The sequence below is a fragment of the Ursus maritimus genome, unplaced genomic scaffold (genome assembly GCF_017311325.1).
Source record: "Ursus maritimus isolate PB19 unplaced genomic scaffold, ASM1731132v1 scaffold_1, whole genome shotgun sequence".
NCBI lineage: Eukaryota > Metazoa > Chordata > Mammalia > Carnivora > Ursidae > Ursus > Ursus maritimus.
The window spans coordinates 38,003,863-38,025,995 of record NW_024423343.1 but is presented as its reverse complement, the minus strand read 5'-3'; the positions used below and the strand labels follow the sequence as shown (position 1 = coordinate 38,025,995).

The following is a 22,133-nucleotide window of genomic DNA, read 5'->3' as shown; positions in this document are numbered from 1 at the left end:
AACTGTAAACCAGGAAACCCAGACAGCTCAGAAAGCAGCCGCCATGAATCAGCTTTCAAGAGCGCGATCATTAATAGGGAAGAGGAAAAAGAAAAACAAAAGACTGATGAAAATCTTTCAGGACTCAAAAGAAACATGATTCTAAAGTTGATTGCTTTTAAAAAAAAAGCACATATACTATTGCTGTATAATTTGAGACGTTTAAAAGGATATAGGAAGTGCTATAATGCATTCCATCAATATCTATATGAACAGTTAATAATTAGTTCTGACTCCATTTATGCTCCAGGTGAAGAGATTCAATTACAGAAACTCTGGAGACAGAAATTGTTAAATGCAAAAAGTCTTTTGCTAATAGTTCTATTATGAAAAAATCATTTACACATTACTTCATGGTTTAAAAATTACAATAAATTATGCTGTTGGCCCTTGTCAAGTTCTTAATGCAAGTCAGGTGCCCTGCCAAGAAATTCCAGGGCAGGAACGATGTTACTTCCACTTTAGAAATAAAAAATGATCTTGGAAGATTGAGCTAATAGAATCGTATGGGAACCATAACTGCAAGTAAAGTTCTAGGATACAATACTCCTATAGAGAGAGTAACTTACGGTCTTTATGGTCTTAAAAAAAGGAAGTCAGATACAAAAAAGTCAATGTTACATTTAGGAAGTGATTGAATAAATGGCTGACTTCACAGGTAGTCAGCATTATGTTAATTATTTGTAGGAAAAATTTCAGTAACAGATATTAGGGTTTTTTCCTTTATCATTGACGGGCAGACCTGAAGTATGATACTAGTATGATACTATTTCCATTTACCATTACAAAATTGCATAATCAGATACAAACTAAAGACTTCCACCTGACAAAATACTTCAGGTGATAGGAGAAATACTCTGGCATCAAATCACTAGGAAGCCTGGGTGTTTTGGATTCCAGGTGTGCCACCAGGGTCTTAGACGGCTTTGAGAACTGGCGCTCGCTCTGCACTGGATGGGAGGGAGTTGGCCTAATCCAGCATGGCTCTGGCCTCTCTACTGGGATGGCTCAGACGCCCATTCTTTCCATGTTGACTTTCTTAAAAAAGTCTCTATGACTTTTTAAAAAAATTTGTTATTTATTTATTTATTTATTTATTTATTTATTTATTTTTACAATTCCCTGTTAGTGAATGAGAACAAACCATCAAGCATTACAATAATTTCGGGAAGACTCCATCCTCTGGAACATAGCTCAATAATGAAAATTAAGTGGAAAAAAAAGCACCTCCAAAATATCTGGCCCAAAGCACAAGCACCAAAGTTCTTGCATTTTTGCTTTATTCTCTTAAGAGTAGTGAAAAGCCCTAGGTCATTGTTTTGAGCTTGCTGACGCTTTCATTTACACACGATTTATTTTTATATTTTTTAAAGCTTTTATTTATTTATTTGACACAGAGACAGCCAGCATGAATAGGGGGAGGAGAAGGGGGAGAAGCAAACTCCCTGCTGAGCAGGGAGCCTGATGCAGAACTCGATCCCAGGCCCCTGGGATCACGCCCTGAGCTGAAGGCAGCCACTTAACCAAATGAGCCACCCAGGCGCCCCTCATTTACACACTATTTTTAAAAACCAACTTAATAAGCTGATTTTTTTAGACCTTGCAAATCAGAAGAAATATATTAAAAGGGGAAACTGAAAGGCACGCCGGTGACAGGCATTCTCTGACAGCCTTGGGGGTGGGGGAAAAGGGAGACTAACAACAATAAAACACAAAATAAAACAAAAAAACCCCACCTATATATTGTGACAGAGACAGTATTTGGCTTTCTTTCAGTCTCTGGAATTACAGCTTCCCCATCTCCACCCAGCCAGGGGCCGTCCTTCATTTGTACTGTTTGGTTCCTACTTCATCTTTGTGGGGCCAAGCAAAGAGAAGAGAAGGAACACTTTTTCTAAAATTAAGTACAGCTGAACCTTGAACAACACAGTTTGAACTACATGGGTCCACGTACATGAGGATTTTTTTTTCGATAAATACAGTATAGAATCGTCATATCTTCTCTTCCTTATGATTTTCTTAACAGCTTACTTATTGTAAGAATGCAGTACATAATACAAGTAAATACAAAAACGTGCTAATTGACTGTTTATGTTATGAGTAAGGCTTCCTGGGAACAGTAGGCTCTTAGTGGTTAAGTTTTGGGGGAGTAAAAAGTTATATGTAGGGTTTTTTTTTACCTCACAGGGGGTCGGCACCCTTAGCCCCCATAATATTCAAGGGTCAACTGCATAAGGCTTCTTCAGGGGCTGTGGGCAAGATGGGGGAAGGGTGGGAAGAAGGGAGGAAAAGAGAGAGAGAAAGACAAAGGAGCAGGAGATGAGAAAAGCAGCAGCCAAGATGCTGATTTTAAGGGAGAGAGAGAGGAAAAGAGGGCCCTAAGGGGTCTCACTGTGTGGTGGGAGAAATAATTCCCTCTCATATCCCATGCCCTCAAGACAACCTTCAGCAAAGAACCACATGGCTCTTCAAGTGCTCTCTGGTCTGTTTAATTTTGTTGAGTGTGACCTGGTGCCAGCCTACCTTCCAGATAGTCCAGTTTTAGTCAAGTAATAACAGCTCTGTATGATGATCCCCCAAACCATGAAATATATTCAATGCACTGCGTATAGGGAAGCAGGGAGAGATATAATGTATTTGTGAAACAGTTTCAGTAAACGGTGGGTTAAATTCTCTGAGACTTAGTCATAGCTTTGGTTACATGGAAAATTCACATATGTGAGCACATCTCCAATAATATTAGATAAATTAGGTGTTATTGCATTTAAATTCCTAGAAATGTGGAGTTACAAAAGGTCCTTAAATAAACTTCTGGGTCCCATATTTAGCATAATGAACTATACGGTGTTTGGAATGATTTTTCCCTTCTGGCATAGCTAAGGTCGGGATTGGCATTATAAAGGTCCTAGAAAAACAAACCTTCACATTCCAAAAATTTGACCAGTTTTAGGTGAGCACTCTAACAGCTGCAAAAAGCAGCAAGTCAAAGTTTCCAAAGCCCCTCTCTCCTTGCACTTGAAAAGACATGTCAATGTGCTCAAATAGGGAAAGTATGGTAAATTTACCAGATCCTGAGGCATTCTGAAAGATCATTCAAATTTGTTATTGTCATAATTTTCACAATGTTATGCTCACACCAATAAAAGGGATGAAATTCTAGTCACAAGAAGGACGAACAGACCACCTTAAAACATCTGAAATGTTCTTCACAAAAAAACTTCAGGAAAGTGGTAGGAGGAGATGCTTTTGTACTCAAAGAATCAGAAGATTACTCCACAGGGTAAATGAGGCTGGCTAGTCCTGGCCTTATAAGATCATGTGGAATTAGTTACAGTAACTTCCATTGATATCAGGGAGTTCATCCCAATTTCAAGATCAAATAAAGCCCCCTGAAACTGAATAGGCCAAAAATATGGAGATTATTCTCCCTGAAAATTAAAACCATCACAAACGCTGCTAGCAATTTAGATATATTTGGGTTCTACATCTCTTTGGAAAACGTTTGACTCTAACTGAGCTTCCAGAATGTATTTTACTACCACCAATGGATTACTCATGTACCTTTGTGATGCTAAATGATTAGTTACCAGGTAGAATGTTCATATAGTCTCAAAGGACGTTTAGCCCTTTGTAGGGCTCGGAAAGGGACAGAAGCTGTTGATCTACCTTTTTCTTGGGGAGGATGGGCTGCAGAAAAGCCCTGGAAGGAGAGCCTTGACCGAAATGAGCAATAATCCACACAGCTTCATTTCTTTAACCACAAAGTATCAGGTAAAGGGACAACCCATTTGAACTTCATCATAGGATCTAACTAAGATAAAGACCAGTCAGAAAGATTAAATACCTAGGCAGCCAGCTCTGCAAATCAGGGAGAAATGAATTCATATTTTTTGGTTATTAATGGTTTAAACATCGGCAAACTGTACTTCTCAGGATCAGATTTCCAGAAAGAAAGAAAGAAGGGATAAGTTAACACTTATTGGATCCTTATCGTGTTGCAGGCACAAGGCAAGGTGTTTTCCAAGTACCCAGGGGAGGTGATTGCTATTATTCCCATTTTACAGAAAAGCACATTCAAGTTCAGGGAAGGAAGTAAACTGCCCAAAGTCACACACAGTTGGTAAAGGCTGAGGCTAGCTCTGAATTCCATCGATTTTCCCTTACATCCTGAAACTTACCCAAAGCATCATATATTATTTCTTCTCATCCTGATCATTAAAACACATGTCCCTACTTTGTTCCAAAGTTGACCTTCACTTTCTTCTCCAGTGTCTTGTTTCCCATGGGCCTGTGGTATGATTGCTGCTTCCACAAACTAGTCTCCTTCCACCCACATCTTCTGACCTCTGCACACACACAATTTCCCCACCCTAAAACCTCTTCCTTAACCCGTCTTCTCCTTCTAAGTGCTGTCCTATTTTCCCTTCTTTCCATCCCCATACTTCATAAAAAGAATGTTCTACACTCCTGGCTTTTCTACTCTATATCTTATATCATTCTGCAACTGGTCACATTTCAGTTTATAATCTCTTATCTCATAGAAACTGCTCTGAAAAAGGCCATTTATAACTTCATGATTTTCAAATCCAATGGCCTCTTCTCAGGACTCATCCTTCTTGAATGCTTTGAGGATGTGGCCCACTCTCTACTCCTTGAAGCTTGCCTTCCCTGAAAAGACTTTCCTAATTCTCTTCCAAAATCCATTGGCTCTCTGTTTCATTTGCTACTCTATCTCAGCCCATCCCTTAAATACTGGAGTTCCTCGTGTTACCATCCTCTGTTTTCTCTTCTTTCCATGGATTTGTCCTCCCTGGTTCCTCCAATCTGCCCTTGGTTTCAACTGTCACCAGCAAACCCTCTATGCCAAGCCACTAACCTCTCCCGTGCTCCATGATTGTCTTTTCCAGTTGTCTTTGGTATCTGTAGTTGGATGGCTCAGAGATTCCTCAACAAACCATGCCCAAAACTAAACTCATCCAAGCCCTCCTTTCCAGTCCAATCTTTTTCCTTTCCTGGTGACTGGTGTTGCCATTTGCCTAGTAGTCTAGGTGGTGGGCATCTGCCCACCTCAGAATCTGCCTTGACCTCAGAATCTTCCCTACCTGGACTCAAAGTCCTGGTGTCTCTATATCCTAAGAGTCCTTTGAACTAGTTCCTGTTTCTCTAACACCTCTAGTCCAGCCCTTTAGCAACAGCTCCCAAGTGGTTTCTCTGACTCCATTATCTCGTCTTCTAATCCCTCCTCCATATTGCCACCAAACTGTTCTTTGTAAAACAGGGTGTTCTTCTGTTTGTAAATTTTCAGTGGCTCCATATGGACTACAAAGTAAGTAATGATCAACCAGCCGTAGCCTATCTTTCCAACCTGAGCTTTGAGAACTTGCTCTTACTTGTAGCTATTAATTGGCCCTAAACTTCTTTCATGCTTCTGAGGCCTAGGTTATGCTACTCGTTCACCTAGAACACCCTTCTTCCTTTGGCCCGCCTTCATCATCCTTCAAGGCTCCCTCCATATCTGTTCTCTTTATCTTGCCCCAAACACCCACTGCCAGTCTTGGAGGAAGAATTGTTCCTATATCTGTGTTCCCATACCTTTCCTTACAGACCACAGGGCTTGACAGAGTCATTTGCTGACTCATTGCCCCACCGTGAATCCTTCAAAGGCAGAGACTGCATCATTCATCTTTGTAGCACTGGAGTCTAATTCAGTGCTTGGCTCATAGTTGGATGCTCAATAAATCTGTGTTAAAAGAACAAATTAATAGACCTCTTCCTGTTTGTGGTATTCAATTAGGCTTTAGCTTCATTATCATAGGATTTGTGAAAACATGTCATGTATCAAAGACTATAGAGCAGCTTTCAGTGACACATAGGGAACTTGGATTTCTATTAAAATAGTTTTAAATTCTGATAGCTATTAAAATATAAACAATACATCATCTATAATAAAAATAAATATAGCTGATGTGCTGTCAACATTATAACTACTTTCCTTTTAAAAACACTCATTTCCTAAGCTGCATTTTCTATCATTCATCCATCCATCCATTCATCCATTCACTCCTTCATTCATATCATACTTCTTTCAAAAAGAATTTGAACTTAAATATTTTAGTTTGTTTTATCTATCAACATGTTCTATCTGCCCATGTGTCTCTACTCTTCCTATCTAATGCAGTTAGTTATTACTGCAGGAAAAACCTATCTAAATCCATTAAACTAATTTTAATTCTATATTATTTCTTGAAAGTAGACATTTCTTTTTATTACAGTCTTAACCAGAACTTTTTTAATCCAAAAGCTAACATGGTATTCTGTGTCCTAATATTTTCCAAGATACATCAGGCACTGCGTAACATAATGAAAAGTAAATCCTGCATCTGAGTATATCATACTGCTAACATTTAGTCTCTAATTCTGGAATGTCATTATCTTCCTGTCAAAATGAATTACTATGGGAACAAGCCACTTCTAAGACACACAAAGTGCCACACAATGGGTACCTCTGCTCACACTAAAGATGTACCCAAGGATTCCCTCACTGTCCTTTATGAAGGACAGAATGTCTGGCTTGAGGGTAAGCTTCTCAGAGGATTCCCTGTGCATAGCAGGTAGACTTACCTGGCGAGTTCTGGGGAGAGGACACAGGGGAGCCACGTGGGGACTGACAGTAGCTGGGGTGAAGTAAGGCATGTGGAGGCACGTAAGACATTATCTCTTCTTCAAATAAACTGGGGAAAGACAAGAAACAAAATGCACACTTGAGCCAGAGCGCTGGGGAAAAGTCTTGCTTCCAAATGAGTGAGACCGTTGATTTCTCACTCTGAGGTCCAGTTCACATCCCGAAGGGAGCGCTCGTCCCCTCTCTCCTGTAGCTAATTCTTGGAAGGAACAGCAGTCTGTTGCAGCTTTTGTGGAACCTGTGGTAATGTGCCTGTTTTCCTATCAACTTTGGACAACCCGATTTCTATTTTGCCACTTTAATATGTGAGTCCGAATTTACACGTTTGCTTGAACATAGTACCTGGGTTTTTAGCTTTGAGAATAAGATTCAAACACAACACACAATGTTTACTGAGAGTCCATAATTTAAGAGACACAAAGCATGTTCTTTATCTTCATCCTAAGAAATATATGACAGAGTCTCATCATTCAAAGAATTTGGGATTTAACTGGAGAATTAAAAGCAAAATAATACAAAACACCTCCTAAATAATGACAACTGCTCAATAGTTAGCTCCCTTGTTTACTCTGGCTTTATAAACTTTTTTTAAATGTGAGGATTTTGATCTCAGATTATTCATATTCAATCCAGTGTCTTTGTTCTTCTCTATATTGCAAATTCTCTTTCTAGCACTCTCCTAAAAGATAATAACCAGGGATGTGAGATCTTACAATCCCAGACTTTTCATTAAATAAGATGATAAAAGTACTATTGATTGCACTAAGGTCTTGACGCTGGACAAGACACTTGACGAATACTTGACCAAGATTTGAAACAACAATAAAAGGAGGAGGACTTGTGTTTTTTAATTAAGAGGTAGAAGTAGGTTTTCCTCAAACTTGGCCAAATCTAGAAACCTGTTAGAAAACATTCAGAAAACAGTGGCAACAGTTTATCCTTGCAGAGATTAAGGAAAGGACTGCTAAGGGTTATAAAAACTGGCTCTCAGCTGAGGCAATTTTGCCTCCTCCCATACCATTTGGGGACTTTGGGGAATGTCTGAGGACATTTTTGGTTGTCATAATTGGGAGAGGGTATGTTTTTGGTATCTAGTGGGTAGAAGCCACGATCCTGATACATCTTACAATGCACAGAACACCTCCCTGCAACAAATATGTATCCAGCCCCAAATGTCAGTAGTTTTGAAGCTCTTTTGACAAATACTTTTTTCCCAACTTTGTGCTTTTATCAACAAAGGTGCAATGAAGATCCTGTATATATTGCCTTGTGCATAGGCAAAAGAGTTTTAGTATAAATATGGTATATATCTAAAAGCAGAAATGCTCATTCATAACACATATGCCTTTTCAACTATACAAGATATTGTCAAATTGTACTCTGAAAAGATTGTAGAAATTGCAACCCCACCAAGTCCAGACAGTATGAGAGTCCCTATTTCTCATTTGATATTATCCGACTTTTTTATTTTTTCAAATCTAATTTTATGAACTACTATCTCATTATTGGAAATTGCATTTTATGATTGCTAGCATCTTTCCATACGTTTACTGGCTATTCTTACTTCAATTTCTTTGAAATGCCTTTTTATACTCTTTATTCATTTTTCTTTGGGGTTCTTTTCTTCTAAATAGATTTAAAAGCATTCTTCGTGTATTCATAATATCTTTGTTTTATATGTTGTGCATATATTCTTCTGGTTTGTTACCTTTCTTTATGCTTTTATATGTGTTTTTCATTATATAAATTTTAAAATTCTAACATAGCCAAATATATCAATCATTTCATATATGAGCTCTGATAGAGTTACATTTTTTACAGGAGTTAATGAAAGAATATATGAAATAGAATAATCAATAACAAATGTAACAAAGTCATTTAAAAGTTCTTGAGTTATGTAATAGCTATTTTGGAGAATAATCTTATATGGGCTTATTTTGAACTGAATAATTTCCTAGAGCTGTGGGATCTCAATATTGCAGCTTGCTGAGAATCAAGTCCATTTGTACCAGGAGTGATTTTTCTTTTTAAAAAATAGGGATGCCTGGGTTGCTCAGTCATTTAAGCATCTGACCCCTGGTTTTGGCTCAGGTCATGATCTCAGGGTCCTGAGATTGAGCCCCACATCAGGCTCAGCGCCCAGTACAGAGTCTACTTGTCCCACTCCCTTTGCTTCTCCTCCCCCTGTCCCGCGCTCTCCCTCTTTTTCTCTCTCCCTCTCATAAGTAAATAAAATCTAAAAAAAAGAAAAAAAGAAAAAGAAAAGAAATAGGCAAAGTATAAAAATAGACACAAAGTCTTTTACTATGTATGCAACTAGTCCATTGCTTGAGTTTATAGTCACTGATTCAAAGGACTCAAACTCCAAAGTAAAATAAAAAATAAAGAACTGAGGACATCTGATAATGTTTCAATAACTATTAATCATTACTTATTAAGCATCTATATGTAATACATTGTGTCACCATGTACAATTATTAAATTTAAAAAATACATTTGATCTCTAAATAAAATAAGTCTAGAACTTAATAACCTCATTTGCATGTAATAATTATAGAACTATTATATGATAAATGAATTTCTCCCACTTCTCCAAAGGCCCATTAACTTCAGAGAACATGCTTTTTCCCCAAATGGGGGAAAATGTAGCCTTGTTCTTTATATGTGTATATGTGTGTGTGTGTGTGTGTGTGTGTATGCACACACATATATATACACGCACACATATATACACACACACATACATACATAAAACTGATTTATATATATATACACATATATATACCAGTTTTAAAATATTTTAAAACTCAACCACATAACACATAGAAACTCATGCAAACTGCAGTGTTTACCAAAGTACAAATATTCTAAGCTATACTGTAACTTAAAATATTTATGACTATACTGTCTAAAGATTATTTAACTAAGACTAGGTAAATGATAATCATGATTTCTATTTTGTAATCATTTTGTTTTTATTAATTCCAAATGCATAATTCTTTAAATGAGAAACCTTAGATTTCCAGAATGAAGCAAAAGGGTCATATCCTAGCCAGCATTTTATAACAAAACTATTTTATTACCAACCAAACTATGGTAGAAACATCATACTACAGATTAACTGAGAAACAGTCTTCCCGACCATACAGCACACTATATTCTGTTTTCAGAACTCGTTCAATACAACATAGTCAAGGGTCACCCCTTAGACTGAGAAGTGACCCCTGCCTCCCAACAGGTCTTGTTCAGAATCAGGTGAAGCAAAGTCTCCGTGGGAAGTGATTATATCCCTTTGAATTATGCTCCAACTATCCAGTAAAGGAAAATAATTATTTGACCTCAGTTTTACAAGTATGGCAACTATCATGTAGGCAGTTAGAAATGGTTAGGGTCAAGACCGCCATGAATATCATGAATGAGATTGTTCGCACTCCGGGATAAATAAAACGTTGTGTGGTCTGGCTCAGCACGACTTTCCTTTTAGTTTTTTGGAGGTTACGGTGGTGGGTGTCCCAACTACTGGGAGAGCAAAGCATTATTTTACTCTAGCTTCCTCCATTTGAGGGATGATATTAAAAATGAAAAATCTTTTGAAAACTTGCCGGTTTCCTTTCTAAACTACTCTAAAATTTAAAACCAAAGCTGACCTAACCATCAGGAAAGAAAATACAATTGGTCAATTTTATGAAGGTCTATCAAGTTGGCAATGAGTACCAGTGATCAAATTTCAACTTTCTGATCTAACTTCACTAAACCTAAACTCTCAAAATCAGTTTAAAAAATCATGTCAAATCAGGGAAAAAAAAAAAAAGAAAGAAAAGAAAAGAAAAAAGAAAGAAGACAAAGCACATTTGGAGGAAAGAACTTGAAAGAAAATATAAATATGACCTCTCTTTTACTCCAAAGGGGTAAGTAAATAAGTAAGCCCTTGTGTTCCATTTTGTAAGTGGAACATTCTATCCATTGTCCTCTACTAACCTTTGTCTTCTCCAATACCACCTCATTTATCACCAGGGTTAAAAAAAAAAAAAAAATCAAACAGAACTCAGAATAAGAAATGCAATCTGAAACGAATTATCATTAAGCTAGCCTCCTACATCTTCCACATGAGTATTCCACAAGTCTTTAAGAACAATGGAGACATTTTTAGGCTACCAATATTGGCATAGTATTTTCTAAAATGCCCCATAATATCTGATGACAGAAGACTTTCTACTTCAAATATTGGTGTTCCATACCTCAGCAACATAACAAGGTCTGCATCACTTGAAAGACGCACCAATCCTGGGGTCCCTTCAGTTCGGATAAATTGGATCTTCTCCCTATTCAAGCAAAGAAAGAGCTCAGAATATATGTGGCAGATTTTCGAAACATAACTCAGTGCCTTAGGCACCATTTTTAAATATAATGGTCACAACACTTTTTTTTTTTAAATCTAGTATGCGGTAGTTACTGTGTAATACCTAGGAATACACATCCAAGAGAGACATGGTCCTTGCTTTCAAGGAAGACCTCACAAGCATCAACATCACCTCGTCCTAATGCTGGAAAAAGATTCCTTTACTGCTTTCATCATTTTGCTGTCCAAGTACTACTAGAGGTAGTAGTCCCATCCAACCATACAACTTGGTCTCTGCTTTGAGGTGAAGCCTGCTGTGGGCTTGAATCCAAGCAACAATTTACCATTCAGGCTGATTCCCTGTTATTCCAAAAAGTGAGTGTATAGTGATAGTCATCTATTTTCCTGGAGGTATACCTCTAAATTATGTGTGATGAGCATATTTCTACTTGGAGGCAGACAGTATCTATTCAATACGTAGTCAGTATAAAGGCATATGGCTCTTTGAAATAACTGAAAACCTGAAACACTTTGTTACTAGAATTGGTAGAATAGATTACATGTATACCTGTGCAAATGTATATATACTTACATGTACACATTTCAAACACAACAGTGTGAGCGATTTCTACCATTTTTTACTATAGATATATGTAAGAACACCAGGTTTTTCTTTTTGTTTGGTGAGCCATCATCACACCTCTATTTTCAATTTTTATATGAAAACAATTTTAATAAAAATTTCCTTGTTGCTTTCCCTCATTTACATGATTTTATTTCAAAGCACACCATATTCATTTTTTATAATAATTTTTTATTATGTTATGTTAGTCACCATACAGTATACCCTTAGTTTTTGATGTAATGTTCCATGACTCATTATTTGCATATAAGACCCAGTGCACCATGCAGTACGTGCCCTCCTTACTACCCATCACTGGCCTATCCCAGTCCCCCACCCGCTCCCCTCTGAAGCCCTCAGTTTGTTTCCCAGAGTCCATAGTCTCTCATGGTTCATTCCCCCTTCTGTTCACCTCCCCCCTTCATTCTTCCCTTCCTTCTCCTACCGATCTTCCTACTTCTTATGTTCCATAAATGAGTGAAACCATATGATAATTGTCTTTCTCTGCTTGACTTATTTCACTTAGCACCATATTCATTTTTATAAGATAAGGAAAAATAATAACATAAACTATGGTACTGAAAGCATTTCATTCGATAGGAACATAGGAACAAACACAACTATGCAATTTTACTCGAAGTGTTAATGAAAGTATAATCTGATTTTTGTACACCATGAGATAAAATATTAATCTTTGATATAAGTATTTATTTAGATTTAGTTCCTCTTTCTAGATCATCTTGTTTTTCTGTTTGATATTTTCACACAGTTCTACTGCATTTTATATTTCCAAATTCCAAATCTTTTCTTAATTGTTTACAAGCTTGAAGACAATGAAATGGAAGGCAAGGTTTAACTGTTGAGATGAAAAACTCCATAATGTACAGAAAAGTCAACTGATTTGCTCTTAGCCACACAGCTTGTTAGGAGTGATAAAGAATTTGGCTGCTTCTGGCTAGATCAATTTTAAACAATACGTTAGCATATGAAGCATCTAATCTTTGGTATTGCCAAATTTTCTTTTCCAACCTTCACTGCCAGGAGTTAGACATACACATACCTAAGAAATGAACATCAGACAAGTTTGCAAAGAAATTGTTCAGAAGGGAAAAGCCAGCCTTTCTGTTTAGTTGTTTCAGTTTGAAGGCTCGAACGAAGCAGAACATTTTCCCACAAGTGTTAAAATCACATGTCTGAAGCACATGACGGAAACCAAGGCCCATTATCTGGAGAATGATTTTTTGGTACAAGATATGAAAGTTGGTTGAAAAAAGCTAAAGTAGAGAAAAGTTATCTTGGAGAAAAAATGAACAATAATTTAACCAAAGAAATACTCTTAAAGGGTCAGTGATAACATGCTTTGATCTTGAAGAATCAAAAGCTATCTCCAACAAATACACAGTTTACCTCTGTAACCTATCATCAAAATGAGTCAGGCAAACAGAACAAACGAGAAGACAAACAGGGTGCACACTCTCCTCCACTTCTCTAACTGTAGCTACACACAGTGAGGTGAATGATGTAAATGATATCATACTCCAGACTGTGGTCTGTATGCTTCCTGGGAATAAGGAAAAGATTATAGCTTCTTGAGTCACGAGAATGACAAGCTGAGGACAGGGAAAGACATCGGAGGAAACATGCCAACTGGGGAAATTTTCATCACTTTCCAGATATTAACTATATTAGGCAGTGAAAGCAACTGGTCTGATTCTTTAGGCCAGAACATACCAGAGGCAAGTAGAGGCTAGTTTTCTACAGGCCAGCTAATATATTGCACCGATGAGCTAAGGGTCACATGCATTCAGGAACAAGACACTGGAGCATGTCACCTGATGCATTCCATACCACTAAGTACTTTCTTCTACCAACATTCATTCATTCTTTCAGCAAACATTTTTCTTAGTCTCTACTAAGTGCTGGGCACAGTATCACACACTGGGAATTCAACGGGGTAGAAGACCTAGCTCCTTTCTCAAAGAGTTCGTGGTGGAGTGGAAAAGAGAAGGTCAGTCCTGGTATTATATGAAAATATTTAAGCTATTCCATTTTCTTAACTGACTTCTGTCTAGGCCTTATACCCACTCCTATTCCACAAAGTCCTTTCACATAAGAACAGAGGGCATTGGTTTACTGACTGTCAAGAGAGCAGATCAAGACTGAGGAAGAGAACGTCAGCAGATATCCTCAGAAATGTCGCCAATCTTTTCTAAGAAAAGCAAAACCAAACAGGAACTGCTACTTGGTTATTAGGTATTTGCCTAATAGTCCACAGACCAGTATTTGTCAAACTTGTGTGTCCGTTTACTAGAAATCTACAGACATAATCACAAGTTCTGGGGGAATTTAAAAATTCTGTTTTTACATTGATGATCAAAACTGCTAATATTGAGGTAGGCATATGTTAGGATAATCTGAATAAGATTTATGACTGAATAATGCCATTTGACTTCAGTTCTCACGTCTGCATTTACAAGACAATGGTGTCAAATGATCAGAAAGAAACTTTCCAAGTGTTGGGGAGCAGGCTCTGAGGTTGGCAGGACCTTGATGTTAAGTATGATAACTGCAGTCCCTGTCTACCACTCACACACAGTTCTCTTACCAATTAAAAAGACAAAACTTTTCTTTTGCAGTATTGATTTGCATAATGACAATGATGAAGAGAGGCAAGGTTATGTATATATAAATTGCCACAGGCTAAAGAGAACACAAAATACATGGATTTAAAAAGGAAATTATCCATTTATGCTAACTATAGCACAAAAGATGTCACGGTTTATTCTGAGAACAAAAGTTTTATGATAGTTTACAAATAGTAAAGGAGCAGTAGAATCATCACAGCGTACATTAAATTATGTATTTTTTCTTTAGTATTGCAGTTGGGGGTATTAAATGAATTGGCTCATCAAAATGATGAATTAGTAGATAAGAATAAAGTTAGTAGATAAATTAGTAGATAGAAATAAGCTATTTGTTAAAAAAAAGGATGACCACAATATTGCCGCAAACATACCATTAGATACAAAATCGAAATTAGATAAAAGTCAAATACAAGTGAAATAAAAAGCACTACTGTATCTTTCTACTGACAATGGTCTTAATATTGGTGATTTGGCTTCTGAAAAACAAAATCTCACATTAATATCATTCAATAAAATGTTATTTTTTAAAGTTTTCACTTAACTTATATGTCTTTTGGCTTTAAAGTTCATAAAAGTTATAAGAAGTTTATGCATATTTGATATCTGTGCACACTTATGTTTCATTAAAATAAACGTGATTAAACTCAACATTGTAGATCTGCAATATTTCTTTTCCTTTTAGAATGGAAAATAAGTTTCAACTCCTAACAATTTTCCATGAGTCCACTCAGTGTCTGAAATAAACATAGCAAGCTTGAGAAATATCATTAAAGATCCCTACGACTCTGACGTTTGAAAGTTACGTTACTGTATTTGTTCAAGTTTATTTTTTTAACGTATAGAGTTAGAAGGGATCAGTGGCAGTCCTCTAATTCTTATCTTCACTGCATTCACTTTAATGAAGAAATTCTATTCAAATTTAGTGGTTTACAATGAGGATTAAGATGACATCCAAATAACACTTTATCATTTGATCCTCTGTGCATGGGTATGTTCCTCTCTCTGTGCCTTTTAGAAGACTTTCCAGCACTTCCTCTGTTGTACTTTCCCACTGGGCCACTCAGTTACAACATAAATTCTTTTGGAAACAAGAATTTTTTGAAAGCAAAAGCCCTTCCTCCTTTATTTTTATGTTCCCCAAGTACCTAGCTTTGTGCTGTACACATTAGGAATGCTCAATAAAACACATCCGGGCACAAGATTAGTTAATACCAAAATAAGAGTTGGCTGCTAACAAATTTCCCTAACAAATATTCCACCCAGTGTCTGGAATAAGCTACCATTTTTTTGTTGTGGCAGAGAAAAAGAATCAGAAAGCCGACATCAGATTATCTGCTAAAATAGACCCTCCTGAGGGAAGTGCAAAGACAGGTAAAGAGGCAATCTTTTAATAAGAAAACTCACAACTGTGGTAACAGGATGCTAAACTGTCTTGTGACAACCTCAGGAAAAAGTCTCTGGCTGCTGCTGTATCTCAGACACCCATAATATTTAGACCTTTGTAACCACTTCCTCAAGTGCACAGAATTACCCCCAGAAGATCAACTCTAGCAGAAGAGCATTTGAGGACAATGAACATAGTCTCAAGGCCGGAATTCCCACAGAAAATACTCTCATTGAAACCAACCAACATTTTTGGTGAAGTTAAAGAAGGGCACGTGATCAGAAACAATCAGAAGCTGCAAGGCCTTGAAACCACAAAACTCTCTGGATTGCAGACTCTGCACGGTTCCTGTAGAACAGTTCAGTAACACCTTCAAAAATACATGCTTTAAAAAACTTTAAAAATTGCCCGAGGGCAATTTTTGAGAAATCCCATGACTTCTCTAAATAGTGTAAGGCCAAGAAAGGAAAATTAGCATTCATTCCTCTGTTGATCGCTCATTCTCTTTATTACAGTCACAGAGCAGGGTCTGACTTGAAGGCCAGGGCCACACAGTACAAAGATCAACTTTTCTTTCTACATTCCATTCGATTTGGAAATATAGGTCCATTGTGGATTCTCATGGACATATAGAAATGGAATCAACCTGGACCCCAAAATAATTATCACTGATGCCTGGGGAAAGCTGAACTATTAGGGAATAGGTTTGCTGGCTAGACCTAACGATAACACAAGAGGGATTATTCTCAACTCTTAATTCAGGTTTATGACATGCAGATTCTTGCACATAATATAGTATTGTACAAATACTAATACCAAAAATTTTATTGAATTTGTATTCATTACATTCACCAATAAAATATTGTTAAAATGTTTTTTTCTTAATGAATATATTGGTCTTTGAATAAAATAATAGAATATTTTATTTTGGCTTTTATTTTAATGCCACACATACAAAAAGCTGCTTAGTATGATTACTGTCTTCCAGTGAGAGCCAATAGTGGGAGACAGTCATCCATGGGGGGACAGTACCCACTTGAAGGAGGTAGTACTGACTTTTGGATGTTGAGTTTTCTAGCCAAGGAAATAAATCTCTTCTGAGATTAAAAAAAAAAAGGAGAGGACAACTTCATAGCATCACATTTACATGACAGATAAAATTAGAGGGAATGGTGACTTAAATACAGAAATTGAAAGCTAAAGCCATATCCCATTGCGAAGAAAACCATAGCCATTTTACAGGAAAAGATAACACAAGTGGAGTCTCAAGGAAGAGGAAGCTATATATGGATAGAAGCTAAATAAACTGCTGGCTATTCTCTGGTTTAGGAGGAATCACAAGCTAAACAGGAAAAGCACAACGTAAATGGATGTATCCATTTGACACTCCCGAGGGCTGACATTTTTCCTCATTATATTATGGAGAGAATAAAGAAGGGATATTTCTTCGAAGTGACTGTGCCACGGATGAGAAAGAATGCACGCAGAGCTACACTGGTGCTGAGGACCCTTGCTCAGGACAGGAGTATCAGGTCCACAGTTACCTTTGACACACAATTACTCAGTGGCTCTATTCCACGAATAAATCTTTTACCAAAGATATCACTGAAATTAAAGTGAGATTAAAGAACCCCAGCTGGTTCCCCACCCCTGCCTTTGTGGGAATGCCTCTTATGATGCAGTTTTTAACTATACGAAACGGAATGTTCTCTTAGATATACAAACTTCCCCATTATGTTGTTGTGATAAGCAAAATGCTCAACTACCAAAACCTTTTCAGAAAATAAAAGTACACTGTGACACACACTCTGTGTAAGAGGAACACATTATCTCATTGATTTATATTCCTGCTATATGCTTTTATGGTCAAATTCTGTAAACAGTTTAAGAAAGGATAAGTAGAAAGTTATAAATAAGTTGGAATAAGATGGAAACTTATTTCAAAACTTATCAAATAATTTCTTACCCATAGATTACCACGTGACATCTACGTTAAAAGAATGTGCTCAGCTGAAGACCCGGGGTGTCACTAAAAAATAAAAACCCTTACCAATCTTCAGGAGGTTAGAGACTTTTAAGACTGAAAAGCAGAAGGAAAAACAAAAACAAAACTGAAAGCTATCAATTGGGGCCTGCAGTATTTCCCTCCGTTAGGATGTATTAAGGTTCTGTCAAATCATTCAGGAATAATGATACTGTTGGATGCCTTGTTCAGGTAGAATAAATCATCCGATATCTCCAATGGCGGAAATTTAAAGATACGTAAAATTGCTGAAAATAATAATGTGGAGTGCAGAGCCAAAGGAGAAACCTTCTTGAGTTTCCTCTTTCTTGTTTTGTTTTTGTGGGGGGTAGGGTACCTTGACAGGAATAGATACTGACTAAAAGTGCATGTGACGCATGCGTGCGCATGTGTGTGTGTGTGTGTGTGTGTGTTGGGGCGAGCGCTGGTGGGAAAGAAAAAAATAGAGTTCTCCTTATTTTGTGGTTAGCGAAAGAAGAGAGATTTGTTTTTTTTGTTTTGTTTTGTGGTCTGGAATCTCTAAGATCTCTCAGTGGACAACGGAGGAGCTTATTTCTGCAATATTATTAACTAAAACTTCTTACACGAGACTCTCCAGTGGACCCTGGATTACTGAGCCGATGTCATAATATACAAATATGCAAAATGAGATAGCTCATCTAATTTTTATAATTTTCTTGTGATTGAGAACAGCATGCTTGTCAGGTTGAGAAAAGCACTGAGACTTGGGTTTGATGTTAACTAATGTAAAACTGGGATTCTTGTGTAGGCAATGTTTGTAGTCATACTTGAAATTACATTTACATGCAGCCTTAGCCTTTAGAAACTTTAGAAGGAAATGATAATTTTAAAGCTATGAGAGACTGACAGGAGGTGGGGAGTGGGCAAAATGGGGAGAGGGGTTCATAACATACAAACTTCCAGCTATAAAATAAGTCAGTCACGGGGCTGTATGTACAGCATGGCAACTGTAGTTAATAATACTGTATCGCATATTTGGAAGTTGCTAAGAGAGATCTTAAAAGTTCTCATCATAAGAAAAAAAATCCCGTAACAATGTGTGGTGATGGATCTTAACTAGACTTACTGTGATGATCATTTCACAATATATACAAATATTGAATCTTTGTGTTATATGCCTGAAACTAATATAATGTTGTATATCAATCATACCTCAATAAAATAAAAGATATGAGAGACTAAGAACATAATAAGAAGAATTGGTAATTTATTTTCAAATCAACAAAAACATCTCTATCTATGTATACACATATGTATATACATTCATTGTATGCAAAGTACTATTCTTGATATTTAAGCAGTAAGGAGGGGACGTAAGGAACTTATAATCTAGTTGGAAAACAAAACATAAGGACTTGAAAAGTCAAATTATAGCAAAAAAGTCATATAAGCAAAATAGTATAAAGGACAGTGTGATACACTACATAATTAATTATCAATTAGTGTCTAGAACAGAGGTTATTACACCTGGATGTGTCACTGGAATTAGATAAAGAGGTTTTAAGATATTAAATGCTTGAGTTCTCCCCCGGACCTCCTGAATTAAATAACTGGACAGGGTCTAGGAGGATAGGGGGTATAAACTGAGAGAAGGGAGAAGTGTTGGGGGAGAGAAGACCTGGCATTTTACACTTTACAAAGCTCCCCAGGTGATCCTGATGAAAAGTTTGGTACAACTAAGTAGCATAATACTGGAGAATCACTGCTGTGGGCCAAGATGGCACCACTGGACAAACATTTCTACCAGGAAAGGAGGCACATGAACCAAATGAGTTTTGAGTTATGTCAAATTTTTAACAGAAACTCACATCTTTTTCCATCTCCACTGATGCCTACAACACTGAGGTTGAGAAATACTAGCCTAGATCTTGAGAGCAAGATCTCACAGTGTAGCTGAGAGGCTTCAAGGAGGGATAGTTTGCAGAGTTTTAAAGGAAAGACCTTCCTTGCCAAATGAACAAAAGAAAAACTTGCTAGGGAACAGAACAGCATGTATTCAGGAAAGTAAAACTGGACTTAAGTGTGACACATTGAAGAACTGTTTAGAAGAGAGGGTTCATGCGGGGGAATGGGGGATGGTGAAGAGGATCAGATTCCCTCCTTGGGTTCCACTGTTTTTATTATGAGAAAATGTGAATACCAAGCCTAGGATTTTATAAGTCTCAATTCAGTAAATTCCTTTACTTTTGTTTATCCAAGCTATATTCAAAAAGGTTAGTGTCTTACTATTTTCATTATAATCTGCACATCAAGGATGTATTCTCGGCTATGAATTTTTGTGTTTTTTTTCATATTTCTTCTTTAAAGAGGGTTCTAGGTTCTTTAGTCAATCTTATTCAATCTTTATACTTAATAGAGAAAAGCCAGGACTACAATGACCTGGTTGTTGATGACAAAGTATGTGTGTACAAGGTGACTTTATTCAGACTGCCAGGAAGAAAGTAAATTTCCAAGATGATTATCAGTATTATTGAAGATTTAATAGTTGGGGTTTACAGAACTTGAACCAAACACCAATACTGCAGTTACCTGAGTGAATGATTCCTGGTGAGATCAGGTTGACGCTCCTGTAGAATTTCAAAGATGTTGGGTTGGCGCAGAAATGCAACAATCTTGTCATTGTAAGCTGAAAGAATCAGAAATTATAACAATACTTTAAAAATCTGTCATTAGGTTTATGCACATAAATCCAAACTTTAAAGTCTGGCTTTGTGGTTAATATTTCTTGTACTAAAAGTCATAGTTTGGAACTACTACAGATGCTTAAATTTCAATTTGTGTCTACCTGTTATATGACTGTTGGACTTAGATCTAGTAGGTGTGACTTAAGCACCAATTAAACTCATCTGATAAGTCATATTTATTATCAAATTTCAGGATGAGATCACTAACAAGATTTTAGATATTGATAGTTTTTAGCTACTGCTTACCAAAAGCCTCATAAGTGACTGTTAGAAATGGAAAACTATCTTCTGATTAAGTATCAGCCATCCGGAGAGGTAAAGAGACAGAATAAGAGTTGCCCAAATACAATAGTGGTCTGAAAACTGAAGACATTGGTAAAAGAAATTGAAGATGATGCAAATGAATGGAAAGGTATACCATGCTCATGGACTGGAGGTCTTAACACTGTTAGATGTACATACTCCCCAGAGAATTCTACAGATTCAACAAAATCCTTATCAAAACACTAATATTTTTTACAGAACTAGAACAACCAATCTTAACATTTGTATAGAACCACAAAAGACCCATAATAGCCAAAGAAATCTCAAGAAAGAACTACAAAGCTATCACAATCTCAGATTTCAAACTGAACTACAAAGCTATAGTAGTTAAAACAGTGTGGTACAGGCACAGAAATAGACACAGAGATCAACAGAACAGAATAGAGCCTAGAAACACACCCAAGCTTATATGGTTAATTAATCTACAATAAAGGAGGCAAGAATGTACAATAGGGAAAAGACAGTCTCTTCAATGAATGGTGCTAGGAAAACTGGGCAGCTACATGCAAAAGAATAAAACTGGCCCACTTTCTTACACTATACACAAAAATAAACTCCAGATGGATTAAAGACCTAAATGTAAAACCTAAAACTATAAAACTCCTGAGAGAAAACATGGAAGTAATCTCTTGGACATTGGTCTTAGCAACATTTTTCTGATATGTCTCCTCAGGAAAGAAAACAAAAGTAAAAATAAACTGGGACTACATCAAACTAAAAACCTTTTGCAGAGCAAATAGAACATCAACAAAATGAAAAGGCAGTAGACTGAATAGAAGAACATACTTGAAAATCATATATCCAATAAGAGGCTAATGTCAAAATATATAAAGAACTCATTCAACTCAATACCAAAAATCAAATAATCCCATTGAAAAATGGACAGAGGACCTGAATAGACATTATTCCAAAGAAGACATATAGGTAACCAAGAGACACATGAAAAGATGCTCAACATCACTAATCATCAGGGAAATCCAAATCAACACAGTGAGATATCACCTCACACTTGTTAGAATGTCTAGTATCAAAAAGACAAGAAATAACAAGTGTTGGCAAGGATGTGGAGAAAAGGGAACCCTCGTTTACTGTTGGGAGGAATGTAAATTGGCGCAGGCATTATGAAAAACAGTATGTGGGAATCCTCAAAAATTTAAAAATAGATATATCACATGTTCTATTAATTCCACTACTAGATATTTACCTGAAGAAAACAAAAACACTAATTCTAAGAAATATATGCACCCCCCGTTAATTGCGGCATTATTTACAATAGCCAAGACAGGGAAGCAACATAAGTGTCTATATATATATGTATATACATATATATATGAAATAGAAGCAACGTAAGTGTCCCTATTTATAATATA

The 22,133-nt window shown here is 36.7% G+C and overlaps 1 protein-coding gene across 1 annotated transcript in view; it reads right to left on the bottom strand.

Annotated features, from left to right (window-relative positions):
* Positions 1–22,133, bottom strand: part of LOC103659698 (E3 ubiquitin-protein ligase HECW2) — a 119,606-nt gene that overhangs the window by 46,358 nt on the left and 51,115 nt on the right. The window contains exons 9-11 of the mRNA XM_008687289.2: positions 20,285–20,381; positions 10,960–11,043; positions 6,661–6,770 (exon numbers count right to left, since the gene is read on the bottom strand). Coding sequence (XP_008685511.2) covers positions 6,661–6,770; positions 10,960–11,043; positions 20,285–20,381 — 291 coding nt within the window. The remainder of the gene's footprint in view (positions 1–6,660; positions 6,771–10,959; positions 11,044–20,284; positions 20,382–22,133) is intronic.